The sequence below is a fragment of the Micromys minutus genome (assembly GCF_963924665.1).
Source record: "Micromys minutus genome assembly, chromosome: 14".
Taxonomy (NCBI): Eukaryota; Metazoa; Chordata; class Mammalia; order Rodentia; family Muridae; genus Micromys; species Micromys minutus.
Genome location: NC_137983.1, coordinates 49,901,064 through 49,916,310, shown reverse-complemented (window position 1 = coordinate 49,916,310; position 15,247 = coordinate 49,901,064). Strand labels below are relative to the sequence as shown.

Genomic DNA, 15,247 nt, shown 5'->3' with positions numbered 1-15,247 from the left:
AGAACAGGTAGGAAGACAGAGTTACTGCAAAACTATCAAAAGTAGGATTCAAGATGAGTACCTGTTAGCTAATGTTGAGGAGGAAGAGCAGAGTTCCCAAGGGAGAAAGGGTATGTACTGAACAAATGCAAGGATCAGATACCCATGTTAGGTGGAAACTGAACCTGATACCACAACCGACTAAGAGATCAGCTCTCTCCAAGGCTTCCTGAGGCATCAGGGTAGCAAAGAAACTTTAATTGTTGATAATTAAAAGCTAATTTTAATAAACATATTTAAGAGAATACACATACATGGAACAAGACATTTTGGGTCCTCTTGGATTCCAGTTGGAAAAGAAGACTTCTGGCTACACATAGATTGTGACTGTTGTCTAAGCATATGTCAATACATGCATCTGCTCCATACCAGCACGGCCCACTGACTCATGCCTCAGAACTTCCTTTGTTGGTCTTGCTCTTGGTCCTTCCCAATGACATGTACAAGCTGTCCATTGCCATCATTTTAAATGAAGGGAGGGACATACATGGCAAAAGGGTCATTTTTTGCTGCCATGTTGACATTCCCAGAGTCCTCGCAAGTTTTCCATCACATGGAAGAAACATAGATATATGCTCTGGTTTTCAAGCCTTTCTGCTCAATGTGTCCATATATTGTAGCTTTTGTTTTCACATTTAATTTTGATTATAAATTTGAGAGAAAACCGATACGCTGATGTAAAAGTGAAATTTCAGTGCTATTCTTCAAAATCTACTTTAACTAAAATTTCTGACTGACAATGAAACTTTTGATACTAACTAACCACATCTAGCAATTCCCTTGGACTGCTCAAATTTCTTTTTAGTGATGAAATAGATTTGCGAGCATAATCACTGTTCTTGTGTGTTTTTGTGTGTTTGCACGTTCATGTGTGTGCAGACTCACATGCATGTAGAAGCCAGACAGAAATGTTAGGTGTCTTCATCAATTACTCTCCACCTTACTTTTTGAGACACATTCTCCCACTGAGTCTAGAGTCTACCATTTTGGCCAGACTGCCCTGCCGCTAAGCCTGGGCATCCACCTGTCTTTGCATCCTCTCTCTTTCCAATCATACATTGCTAAAGACATGCTTTTCATGTGGGTTCTGGGAACTGAACTCAGATCTCATGTTTGCAAGACAAGCAATTGACTGATGGAGTTATCTCCCTGAGCCAATATATTTGTCATTTTTATACTATTTTTGGATAGAATACATTAATGGATGTTAAAGTTAAAAAGAGAGGGAGGAAAAGAAACCCAACAGAGACAGAATGCACAAACATGGTTGCTCTCGTTATCCAGCTGAGGATTCATTCTAAGGTATGTCACCTTTGCTTCACTCATTGGTGACTGAGGCCATGTGGCTTCAAACATATATAAAGCATATCATCTATCCCTGATTTATGCTGAAGAAGAACATTAGATGCTAAAGAGTAAAAATAAATAAATAAATAAATAAATAAATAAATAAATAAATCCTTGTTCATTAAGAGCTGTGGTTAGTGCTGGTTGAAAACCAACATGTAACTTTTACCATGTGGCATGTTAGCAGAACATCACATGCTCACTCAACACACACTGAACACATAATGACGTCACTGGATAGAGTACCATGTTTCTCTGCACAGCCGAAGCCCTGGCTTCCAGGGCTCAGCCTCACAAGAGGTATCACAGATCCATCAGCGAGTGTCTAAGGATGACAGGGGGCATCCTTGTGTTGGTGGCCACCAGCAAAGGAGGTCACATGCCGAGTTACATGGCTCCTTTCTCGAGGGTCCGTGACAACAGGAGAGGAGCACAGGCAAGCCCATGTATAGGCAGCCACTCTTTGAGTGTATGGCTGCTTCTAAATGAGCCACCTGTGCTTCTCCGGGGACAAGATGCTGACAAGAAGCCACACAGGTGAGCCTGGGCGTAGCTGTCTTTAGTTTTACAAAGGCACATACAAACAATGTCCATGCAGACACTTTGACACAGGAGTCCCCAGGACAAGTACAACTGTGACCTCCATTAACAATGCTCTACATTTCATAGCAGAAGTCTAGAACTTAATACAATGTCTAAAACATAATACCAGACAAGCTAGAGGTTTACACATAGGTAATTTAGTTATTGAAAATGTAACTCCTTCCTTCAAGGTCTGCTTTTCTATTCCTTTTTAAAAAAAAAATGTTTTTCTCAGAATAATATGTCAAAGTAGTATTTTTGTTTTACACTCTGAAATTTCGCAATTCATTAAAATGCCTAGATGATTCTAAGCATCTGCTTGGCTGGCAGGAGAGCCTCTGGTGACTGAGGAGTCTTCCTGGACAAAGATGAGTGAAAATTTATAACATAAAAATAGTTTATATAATTCTCTAATAAATATTCATGTAACAAAGTGAGATAGGAAATAAAGCTAGATTGAACAGAATTTAAAATGGTGACTCCATCAACACAGCCCAGATGCCAAAATGCAACCTGTACAAATTCTAATGTGCTTTCAAGATTATAAATTCCCTTTAAACATACACTTTCAACAATCTCCCTAAGAGTCTTCAGAGTTTTTGTGAAATTGAATTACATAATTATTTTTAAAGTTAGAAATAGCCTCAACATGAAATCATTTATATGCAAATGTTAGAGAAATAATTAGGGAAACATTCAATTATGTATATATATTAGAAGTATAGTTTTCAGCATTCAACTTCAATTCCCATTGTCTAAAACTCAGTACTGCATACATTCATATTTATTTAATTTTCATAAAAATATCCAAATGAGCACCTCTAAAAATACTTTCTATACACTCTGGGTAATATTATTCTTTTCATCTACTGTTGGCTTAGCAGCTTGAGAAGGTGGCTGTTCCAGACCCTGACAATGTACTTAGGAACATAGTGTTTCATGGAAAAGACTTGTCTGGCCATGAAAGAACACATGGTCCATTCCTTGACATAATCTGAGCTGAGGCTGGGCTCACTGGACTCTAAGGCTTTGAACATTAGGACCGGGACTGGTGCAGTCAAGTAAAATGTCCAAAGCCTAGGGATCTTCAGGTTTCATGAGACAGTGTGAGGCTGAGGGATTCCTAAAGAAACTTACTTCATATGCACTAAAAAAATAACCCAAAGACTGGGAAAGGGGAGGGCATGTAGCTAGGGCAAGGAAGGTACAATCCCTGGAGTAGTAGCTCCATTCCATGTGACTCTCAGAGACCTCTGTGCTTGGTACAACATACTGTGGTAGGTGGAACTATAGTTCTCTTTTCTTGCTAAAGTGGGATTGTGTACTCTTTTAAGCATTCAACATCACGCTAAAGACTGCTTTGCTTGAGAGTCATAAAATAACTGAGATTTCCATTACCCAAAGAGCCTGTTCAACTTTGAATTGAGCACTGTAACCAGAACTCCCCATGTTGAGTTTCCCCACCCTAGCTGGTGCACAACTGCTCTGAGGGAAGTTCCTGGTACAGTTACTAGTAACAGGATGTTTTAGACACACCTTTTCAATGCATGTTTCATTCCTCAGTCTACAAAGATTGTTACCATGCATGGGAACTCCCTTCCTCCTCTTCACTCTCTTCATGGTCCCTGCCTGAGTCCTGCCCCTCTCTCTTCTGCTGGACTTAGGCTGTGGGTATCTTTGGTAGCCAGTTAGGGATAACTTGAGTGGAGTGATGTTTACATAGCAGCATTTGGTGTCCATGAGCTTCTCCTCATGGAGGGAGTATTTTAGCATATCCAGCAGCACCAGCAGCACCAGCAGCACCAGATCAACCTCTTCAAAGAATGGTTGAATTGTTGTCAGTCTGACTGTAACTCCTGAGTGACAGGTTGCCCTCTCTCTGCTGCTTCTTAAGTCATGAATGGTCACCTGTGCAGTAGCTAAAGCTCCATAGTGCTCTAATGGGCTCAGTACAAACTCTAAAGACAAATGTCACAACCCAAACTGCCCTCAAAAGAACAAAGTCATTACATTGCGTCTCAGTCACCTCTCTTGTCTTGTGAGGTCAGCCATGCAGGTTTTCCTGCATGCTCCTTGGAATATGCAATCTCATGCTTTCCAAGATCCATCTCCTTGGAGATGCCCCCATTCCTTCCCTGGAGGCTTTCCTCTGAGCTGAAGCCAAGAACACAGAGAGTCTCCCATTTTAACTTCCAGTGATGTGGTCATTCAAGAAATCTCCAGAAGCTGCATTATTCTGTTTTATTGGATGAAAAGTGGCTTAATACTGTCCAAATCAGTTTGTACCCTAAAATGAAATATACTTTTTGGAGCTTGTTACACTACCCCTTGCCACTACTGTTAAGCACTAAGCACACTCTGTAATTTCTTATGAATCCTGCCACAAATACAAAGATCTGTGTTCTTGCTTTTTATTCTTTTGTTTAATTGTGTCTGTTACTCCATGTATGACATAACCCGAAAACACATAATACTGACCCTTAATGTATAAAGCATGCCATAAGTTCATTTCACCACGTGTGAACGAAAAGAACCACCTCATAGTGAATCCCATGTTTAGTGAAACATAAACTTCACTGCTTGTCCACATAAAGCAACTAGCAAATGGGCTTTTAAAATTAACAAGATACATTTGTGCCCTGCAAATTTTAATACTCCCTAATTTCTACAAGAAATTGGAAGGATTTAAAAATAGCATTCAATCAGAAATATGCAGCAATGGAAATTTCAAAATGAGTTTAATAGTAACTCATGTAGATAGAATAGAAGCTGGCAAGTTTCCCTGTTTCTCCACCAACTAAATTTCCAAAGAGGGAATCCCATCGGCCCCATGCTGTACCAGATGTAAAGATGCTCATAACATATGCATATATTAAGACAGACACAGACATGGATTATTTTACATCACATAAATTTTAGCACAGACTTCTTCATTAGAAATATGAAGTGGTTTTATTTTGGTCATAGTAAATTGAGTTAGAGGATGTATCAGGAGCTGAATGTGAAAGCTCAGGTTTGTGTGAGCCAATCCCTGGGAGGCAGAATAGATTCACAACAGAAAGAGAGAACATCCCTGTTCTTTTGTTTACAGGCTTGTGTTTGAGATTTACTTTCTCCTTGTGACCCAGGCTATGAGGAACTGATCATCTTGTAGCCCCACTCTCTCTATTACCCTGTCACCAGGATTATAAGTATGGGCAACCATCTAAACTGTGTGCATTTCTTGATTAAAGATTCTATTGATTTTATTTTGTATTTAAAAACACTGCATAACTTTATGTCTAAATGTGTCTCTGATTTAAAAGTAGCAGTAAAGGTGTAAGCATCTATTCAGGTCAGCAAGGGATAATATGGTTGAGCTATCTCCAACCAGTTACTTCAATTACTTTATTATGTAAGAATAATCTTTGATCTTACACAGGCCTGATCTACACTGGCTATACTACAAAGAGTGGCACATTGTCATTACTCAATGATTCCAGAAAGGACAATAATTCCCAGGACTTAGACGATCACCACAAATATTTTATTATCTTACCCTTTTAACTCATGATTCATTAGCCAAGATGCATAATGCGCTGGCTTCCTTTGAGTTAATCAAAGCAGAAGGAATTTCATGAAGGCCTGGCACATTCTCATTCCCAGAATACCAAGCTTTGTGGCAGTGGAGCTCCTAGTAAAGAGTCAGATGACCTACACAGGGTCAGAAAATGGCCACACATATTCCATTCAAATGCTCAAATCAACCACAGGGGCATATTAATGGCTTCACAGTAGACATCCGGATCCTCTTGCTCTTACACTCTTCCTGCCATCCATTTATTTTTGTTTTCTGAGTCTTGAGTATAGCGTTTGATTGAAAAAGTATCAGTTTGCGTTGGGCATCCCATGAAAAAAAATTTTCATGTTTTTCCCAGTAATGGGTATCTGTAATTGTCCTCATCTACTGTAAAAAGACACCCCTTTAACGAGGTGTATAAGCTACACTTAATTAAGAAAGTTTCTTCTCTCTGTTTTTTCCCCATGAAGAAACACTGACCAGGGATAAGAACTAAGCATTAAGTCCAATTGCTCTTCTTTTACACTCTACACTTCAGGGTTTTGTGACACAGCATCAGAAGCGATGAGAGAGCAACATTCTTGAGATCATAACAAATACTAAATCTCTTTCAGCACTGAAATATGCGTTGACATTCTAGTTTCCATTTCTTTGGATTTCAAAACGAATACAATTGAGCGTTATTTGCTTATTTTTAGAAGAAAAATAGGTATGGGCATGTGACATGCCAAGCAGTTGGCCATACCCAAGCTGAGACAAGATGCTGGTCCGCAGATACCCACACTTGGTCCCTGAGACCCCAGCCTGAGGAGGCAAGAGTCATTTTTGGCACTCACTGTTGGTTGCCATTTATTTTCCAACTCTAGATTCTTGGCCAGCTTCAAGCTTCATGTTTCTCAGTCTTTTGATGCCTGTTTCATGTTCCCTCAGGCCAACATCCCCACATGGGATTCTATCAAAAGGGGTTATTTGCAGATTAGTGCCTTCAAAAATGTTTATTTAATCATAAAAAAATTGGCAATATTGCCACAATTTAAATAGCCAACACTGTTCTTGTGCCAAAGTATGTGAAATGAAAAGGAGATTTTGAGTTTGGATCCATTACATGATTTTTATTTTTCATTGTGTGATGAGCTTTTAATAGCTAAGTCATCTCTGCAGCCTATGAGTTTATTTTTTAGGTCATCATGAAGGATGACTTAATGTAGGTAAGAAGAGTCAGTCTCTGTCAACCCATGACCTGCCTTCCTAAGAAGAGGGTCCAGGTGTCTGAGATTTTAATGGTATTAGATGACCCTGCACAAGTACAGTGTATTGATGGGAGACAAAGACAGTAATTGTTGCTTTTTATTACCACTAAAAAGGTGGTAGTGGTGGGGATTCCATCATCGATGCTCCATAAAACTTGATATTTTATAGTGTTTGGTGACATCATCTGTCATCCTTCATTTTATTTCTTTTTTAAGTTATGAGTTTTGACAATAGTCATTGTAATTAACGTCTTTAAGTGCCCTTCTCTGAGTCCTTTTACTTTCCTCCAAATCCTGGTGCCCAGTAATACTGCAGCAATTGTGATAGCAAGAACAGTTCAAGTTGTAAAAAATGAAGAACAATTTGCTTATTTACAGAAAAAAACAACCCAACACACAAACAAAAGAAAACTTAGCTGAGGAATTATACAAAAGGCTCAAAGACTGGCCCTGTGCTCACACCTCTTAATGGAGGTGATTCTGCAGATGATCAGGGAATCCCAAGTACTGACCCTGGCAACTTTACATTAGCCCAGAATCAAGCAACTAACAGCCTCCCTGGAAATGGTTTTGCTAGCATAGTAAAGTCTCCTAGTTTACCTTTGTTGTGATGTAGGTATTAGGATGTTAGAAGAGGAGAAAAAAATCCCATTAAAAGGCAGAAGATGGGGCTGTATAGTTCACTAATACGTCCAATTTGTCTTTGGATGCTGAGCTAAACAGACAGAGACTGTCTCCGTCACTTCTTCTCTTAAATGCAATAAGGACACTCTCCTCTCTTTTCTCTCAAAGAGGTGAATAAAGACTCATGAACTGACTATACTGTACCTCACTTTGAGGCCACAGAAGTAGCATGGACTGTAAGTTCAAGATGAAGTACATCCATGTCACAGATCAGCATCTTCTTAGGAATACCATCAGATTTGATTATAATTATTTTTAATGGCATCTTATAATTTTTAAACGTTTATTCTTCTTTGTATCTAAAACTGCACTATGAGAATGGGACATTATGATGCAAGCCTAAGACTGGTCAGATGGGGATTTATCTCATAAATAGAACTGAATTCTTGAGGGTAAAGATAGATGCCTCTCCTCTTTACAAACTACACTTCGTGTTTCACAATAAATTTTGGAGTTCTTTCCAGGTCCTTTCAGCAGCCCATGTCTCTATTGTATTTGAATTGCTATTGTGACATTCCCTGGGAAGTCATTTATGTCAAGAAATGGATTACACACCACACAGTTTTATGGGTTGGCTTCTCTCTCAGAAGCAGTATAAAAATGTGTACTGAGTTTAAGAGACAGACAGATGTGATTCCATCTAGAGATAGGAGAGGTTACAAAGACACAATCATAGGAGCTGTGTATCACAATGTCACAGCCTTGACATTCAAACTGACCCTCCTCCTGATGTTACTTTTACATGAGTATACAATTTCTCTTTCAAATTACAGAATATTTTGTACTAAAAAAATCAGTTTGCAACCCATTAAAATTAAGGTTAGTTTTCTTCAAAGTTGAATGTCACCACATTGTCCTTTAAAGAAAATTCACTGGGCAACTATCTCCATAGTAACCTCCAAATTCAATATGGTCAAACTAGTGATAGCTAATCAAAGATCTATACCTAATTATGGGCATTGCACTAAGTACTGGAGGATGTCAATGTAAATTATAGACAAAGATATGAACTGTGTTGCCACTTATAAGTGCCTAGAAGTCAGTCTGTTGGCTTCATTTCTACAGAGCTCATTTGTATAGTTGTGGATCACCTAGCCAGGCCTCATCCCCCACTATTTCCATCCTACCACCAACCCTGTTATTATCTACCAGCACTACCTCCATTACTTTCCTGGGCTCAGCTCACTTCCAAGAGTCTTTCATCTACCACACTGATACTCTGAGTGGGTGTCCTGCAATGTTTTACTTGATTACTTAAGTGGCCCAAGACCAAGGCAGCCTTATCATTAAGCGGACTGAAAATCCCAACCCAAGAAAACCATGGGCTCTGGATTTTACCTTTATCTTGGGTGGGAGGTAAACCTGCTCTGTTGTAAGGCTTGCAGGAGGCCCTTGCTGCTGTGGGTTAGCTCTGTCATTTAATTTAATGGCAAATTGAAACTGCCTATTGTCACTATATCCAGGTCTTTCTAAGGACCCTTTGGTAGGTGACATTATTCCCTTTCCTTGTGCCTGAGTCTCTGTGTTCTGAGCAGCTAGCTCCAATGCCCATATGGTGTCACAACCTTTTCCATCCTACTCCAGGGTATGATATTATCCCTGAGTTCAGTCCTGCCTCCCAGGCTTTATCAGGCCTCTTCACAGGCCTCTTCTGTATTATCCACAAGATGTTTTGAAAGTTACCCATACTGGACAACTAAAGCCCAGTATCTGCCTCAAATATATTATCACAGGTCATGTACATAGTCACATGATTTTCTCAGAGATGATTTACTTGATAATTAATAAAGAGACACACAAGGGAATGTTAACATAGGATCATTTGGATGATAACACACACACACACACACACACACACACACACACACACACACACACATACACACACCCACTAGGAAGCATAAAGTTTGGTACCACATTGATAGTAAATGCATAGGTGAACAGAAGCTTAACAGACAGGGAGCTGTATATACTTGTAAAGATGTGGACCAGATGCTTTGATTCCAGATATTATATAGCAAGGTTATTTCTCAGGGGCCTGGGTCATAGAATAATAGCCAGCTTCTATGGCAGCAAGATTCCAACATAAAGCAGAAGCAAGCACAGAAGAAAGAGCTTTAGATGGCTTAGTGGCTATGTGTGCTTGCTGTGCAAGTATGAGGAAGACCTGAGTTCAAATCTCCAGCAGCATGTAGAAACCTGGGAGTGTCTGTTCTCATCTGAAATACTGGCTTAACCTTGGTAGAGACAGAGAGACTAGTGTGGGAAAGCTTCAACTTTAGTCAGCTTGTTTCAGGGAAAAAAGACATAGTGATAAATCAGGGCACATGATGTCTTCCTCTTCTCCATTCTGTGAGTACATGTGCATAGATGTGTGCATACACAAACACACATACACACACACACACACACACACACACACACACACACACATACACAGTACTGACATATACATTCAAAAATTTAAAAAATACAAAACAGACAATATCAATAATGACAAAACAGAACACTACTTGTCCTCAAAGACCAACATCATGACCTTGAGTCCTGTTTTCGGTATCAGTGTGAGCAGGACCTTAAACCTACCTCTTGTCAAGTGTGGGAGAGAGTCTGTGGTGTGTAAAGGTACCACATGGGCTAACAATGAGTTGACAGAGTAGGGTAATCCTGTGAGAGACTTTAGTAATCAGGGGACAGCCTTGAGAGAGGGTTAGCCTCTGAGAGGTGTAAGCTTTGGGGAAGCAGGAACCTTACCACAAACTTTAAGGAGAGAGGGAGAGATGCAACGGTTGGTCAGGGTCTGTGCCACTAAAGATCCAAGAGTTATTCTTGTAGCATAGACAACAATGAACTTCAACAGGGTTTCATCTCTCATCATGGCCTGTGGAGCCCTGAAGACAAACCAAGCCATGGCTCATGGGCAGTCTGAGCAAATGAGTGGGGGCTATTTTTAGCAATTTGTTTCACCTCAATAGAAAATCAACACCCAAAGAAGTTCCTATTATTTTAAAATATCTTCATAGAATTGCCTAGCAGCCAGCTCTGGGAAAACAAATCAAGCTCAGGACAGTTTCCAACAGTTTTCCCAGCTGCACTAATGGTTACTCTTGAGCAAAAGCTTTTTTTGAATAAAGCCTATGTAGACACAATAGAGTCTCATGACAGCACTGTAAAATAACGTGTTATGTTTATCTCAATTTTCATCACCATTAAAATTAAATAAAAATCTGTAACTGTTTCAGTGGACCCCTGTGCAGGTTTATTTCCTTGTTTTCATGACTGTTCTGTTCTACACTTTCTCTTGGTTCATTGTACAGTTGTAAACACTTTTTAGAACTACTCATTCCATGGTAAGCTACCTTGATATAATTCCTTAGAGTATAAAACACCCTATGACAGTAAGGTGCTGGAGAGATGGTTTGTTAGGTAAAAGCACTGTTTGCTCTTTTAGAGGACCTACCTGGGTTTGATTCTCAGCACCTACATCAGGCAGCTCACAACTGTCTATAACTACAGTTCCAGGAGATAATGATACCCTTTTGTGATCTCTGCAGGCACTCACTGAATACAGGTGATGTACACACATACATTCAAGTTAAATATTTGTACACATAAAAGTTGGAAACCATTTCTGAAAAATTAGGGATGATGTTCTTTGAATAGCATGACCTATTAAAATACAAAGCAGTGATGCTTTCACATAGGTACCAAAAGTGTCTGGAACCTGTCTATGTTTTTGATGAGGTTAGTTGCTAGACTTTGTATTTGAGAACTGATGACGTCTATAGGACTTAAAAAATATAGTTTTCAAATATAGTCAGTTATAACAGGAGAGCATTGTCATGTCCTCGAGTCTCATTCATGGCCAGGGAGGTTGGTTGGAATATCTCTATTAGAAGTAGGTACTAATTTGGATATGTAGGCAGCTTCCCAATGAAATTACATCAACCAACTTCTGGTTACCAGCCTATCCTATAAGTCTTATGTGTCAATCCATGACCTGAAGGACTAGAATGTGTTATCCCCTTCTGCTGTCAGACTTATGGTATATTCCTAGTAATTACATAATGTCTACTATATTTATATACTTCAGACTCATTATACTTCTTGGGATGGAGTTGAGGAAAAGTCTTATGTGATCCAGCCTGGCCATAATTTTCTTATGTTGCTGAGAATAACCTTGAACTTCTGATCTGCATGCTCCACTTTATTCACACTGAGATTACAAGTATATGTTTTCATGCCTAGTTTCATGTGTTCCCAGGACTCAAATCCAGGAACTTATTTATTCAAGGCAAATATTCTACCCATTTGAGCTATCTCCCCAGCTCATCACAACATTTTCGACTTATTTTTAAGCACAAAATTGAGTATAGTTATTGTGGCTTTATTGTCATTGAGGTGACATCTATACCTGGAGCAGAGATGCACCATCTACATTTCAGTATAACAGAGATCTAAATGCTGATTTTAGTTGAATTCCATCTGAATTTAGAAATATTGGGATAACGGATGGTCTCAGGCCTCACTTTCCTACCCTTCCATTGCACTATGAAAATCAGCTCTTCCTGTCAGTCATTATGTCTCCTACCCACAGGGCTCCCAGTCTATGAACGCATTTTTTTACTGAATGGACACTGGTCATTGTAACCACCTCCACTTGTTTTAAATTATAGTTGCAGAGACAATTCTATGTCTCTTTGTGGGTTTTTTTTCAAACTGTGAGCAGGCAACCTTCCCAACACAAGTTATTGAAATAAACAAGTGGCAAATGCCGGCTAAAATTTTTGGATGTCCTCATATTCTACACGTGTATTACAAAATTCATGACACCTCCAACCTAAGGGTCTTGTCCTTTTTGTGTCAAAAGCAGCAAAGAAAATCTAGGATGTAGAACTGCTGGGATCGCATTGCATATGCCTTGTCAGTGATGATGGTGCTCACCACAAACACAAGCCAACACTCTGTGGGCTCTATCGACTCCTATTTGGAAAATGAAAGTGATATTAGAAGGCTAGAAATGCTTTGCGAATTCCTCTTTCTCTCACAGCTTGAACTTGATGCTCCAGCACGGGAGAATCCAGGTTTGAGAATTCCTGTTTATTGAGTCACTTTACCAGCATTAATTATAAACAGGAAACAATGGCATTCTCACAAAATCAGGCACTAACTCCTCTTTTGTCCAAAGCTCTTCAATCTTCAATTGCAATGCCATCTACAGAAGAGGGTCTGAGGTGGCCTGTCTTCCTGTTAGACACCTGCATTAGCTTGGAGGCCAGCTGTGAATTGTGACCTTCATTACCCCTCATATGCTTATCCTTTGAACAGTGGTATCAGTTCTAACAAGCTCTCATGAACTTCCATGACGAAACATGAATATTTCAAAATTCCCAACGCCCATAGTCAATATCACAAAGCCCCAAATCGTCAGATCAGTGAAAATCTGGGTTGCCTTAAATGTGTTCAGCATTTTAGCTGATCAGCTTTCTTTATTGCTACAAAGCAACAAGTATCTATGTCCTTGCCGGAAAAAATTCCCACTTGCGTAATTGCTGTTTGTGCTCATATGAGTAGATGTCTATGATTATATGCACATATGAAAATGCACACAGTGCTGCAGATGGCTCTTCAGTTTCTGTGCACACTGCTTATACAAAGGACTTGTGTTCAGTTCCCAGCATCTATGTCATGTGACTCAGACCCATCTATAACTTTGGTTCCAGGGAATCTAACATTCTCTAGCTCTGCTGCACTCACATGGTGCACATAAGTTCACATAGACACATACTCATAACATGCATAAACAAAATAAGACCAATTTCAAAAGATAATATATACCATATTTCAGCCATTCCAAGATTAGGCAGGCATCCCACCTGTCAACACACCCATAGGGGCTTTGCAAGAGCTTCCAAGGAATGTTCTCACAGTGAGTTTTAAGTGGGATTCATCTAAAGAAAATCATCATTATACAAAACTATGATATCCACTGTGACTATATATTATAATACATACTCTCTTAATATGCTCAGTTATTATATATTTATATATGTGCATATATGCATATATTTACATATATATACATATACAACACTATCATTCCATCAATGATTATAATAATTTATATTATATATTCTTTATAAATCTTTCACATGTATGTTCATCAAGTTTTGAGCATATTCACTACAGAAAATTTGTATTTCTAGGCCTAGTTGCCTGTAAAAGTCACAATATGTCTCCTTTTCAGGCAAAGCTGATCTATTATTAAATCAGGAAATCTTCTATATAGATCAATATAAAACTATGGTCTGTGTTATCTCCTGCTCAACAATGGAGATAATTAAAACAGTCAGAGCTCACAATACAGCCAGCAAAGAAATCCATCATTTAAACTCACTGTAAGGCTAAGGAGTAGATGTGCCCTAACCAGAAAATTAAGTTAAAGTGTGTGGTTGGCCATGGGCTACTCACTGGTGTAGGTGAGCTGGAAGCCTTGGGCAGTGTCCGACCCGTTGGTGTTGAACTCTAACCTCAGGTGGTTGGAGGTGCTGTTTAACACCAGCCCCATCAATTCACTTCTTGTGAAGACTCCCAGTAACCTCGAGGAGCTGTCCTTTCCATCATAAACCTGGTGAAATTAGGCAGAGTGAGTCACCAATTGTTTAAAGCCCTGTTGTTATTTTCCAAATAATTTCCCATTCATTGCTTTGAAGACCAGGCTTTTTTTTAAATCTCATTTACATTTTTTTTCATTTTTCAGATTTTCATTGCAAAGGTGTTTTGTGAAGCACAGGCCAAGGCACAGCTATCTCACTCCTCTTGTCCCCATGTCTAATGTCATGGTAGTGTTAAAATCTTCACCATTTGTAAGTCTGGCATATGAAAGCACTGGATAAAAGGGCCCTGTCCCACAACAACAGCAGAATTTGCTACAATCTCACAGATCTGTTACTGTTTCCAAGTGGTAAGAAGTTGAGAGAATTATATAATCTTTGTGTGGAGAAAGAACTCAGGCTCAGAACAGATACTGAGGTAAAGATGCAGAACAGAGGTTTGGGATGAGTTCTTACCACTAAGGAAACTATCCCTACACCTGAAGAGATACTTTATCAGACTACTGCAGAGCCCAATACACACATTCCTGTTCCCATGGCACTCTTTCTGTTGACATATGACTTTATCCTAGATATTCTGGTCCCAGTGAGTATGGCAGCCTCTTATTTTCCAGTGTTGTTGGTGTGCTGTGTGAAAATGGTACCTCCCTCACTGAGAGATGAAAAGCTTGTGGATGAAGGTCTCATAGGAAGAAAACTAAAAATGCACTGGACTCTCTTGAATAGCATCCATCTTTTCCTAAAGAACCTGACCAAGGTCACTAGAGACCTGTGTGGCATCTTCTTACATGGGGCCCTGTCCCATTGCTGTTTATCTACAGAGACCTTTATAATTTACCAATGTCCCAGCTACAGGCTTATTTTCCCATTAAGTGTACAACGTAAGGCAGCAAGAACAAACCTGCAGTGCAGCAGTGTGGCAGGTTGTAAGCATTATTAAAACTGAAGCACACACAATGACACAGAAAAGGAGAGACTGACACACAAACGTAGAGACAGAAATATAGAGACAGACAGGCAGACAGGTACTTTACACAAAGTAGAAAAAGAACCCAGAAATCAAAATCCATTTCTCTAGAGGGTTGTGGGTTAAGTGTTTCTGGAAACCTGGGTTTCCTGCCCCTTCTTTGCCATTTGTCAGTTTAGACAAAGACATGTGAAAGGCCCAAAGC

General features: G+C 39.4%; 1 protein-coding gene across 1 annotated transcript in view; it reads right to left on the bottom strand.

The window, feature by feature from the left end:
- CSMD1 (CUB and Sushi multiple domains 1) overlaps positions 1-15,247 on the bottom strand; it is a gene marked incomplete at its 3' end in the record, with an annotated part of 1,481,492 nt that overhangs the window by 245,130 nt on the left and 1,221,115 nt on the right. The window contains exon 23 of the mRNA XM_080928326.1: positions 13,933-14,089. Coding sequence (XP_080784452.1) covers positions 13,933-14,089 — 157 coding nt within the window. The remainder of the gene's footprint in view (positions 1-13,932; positions 14,090-15,247) is intronic.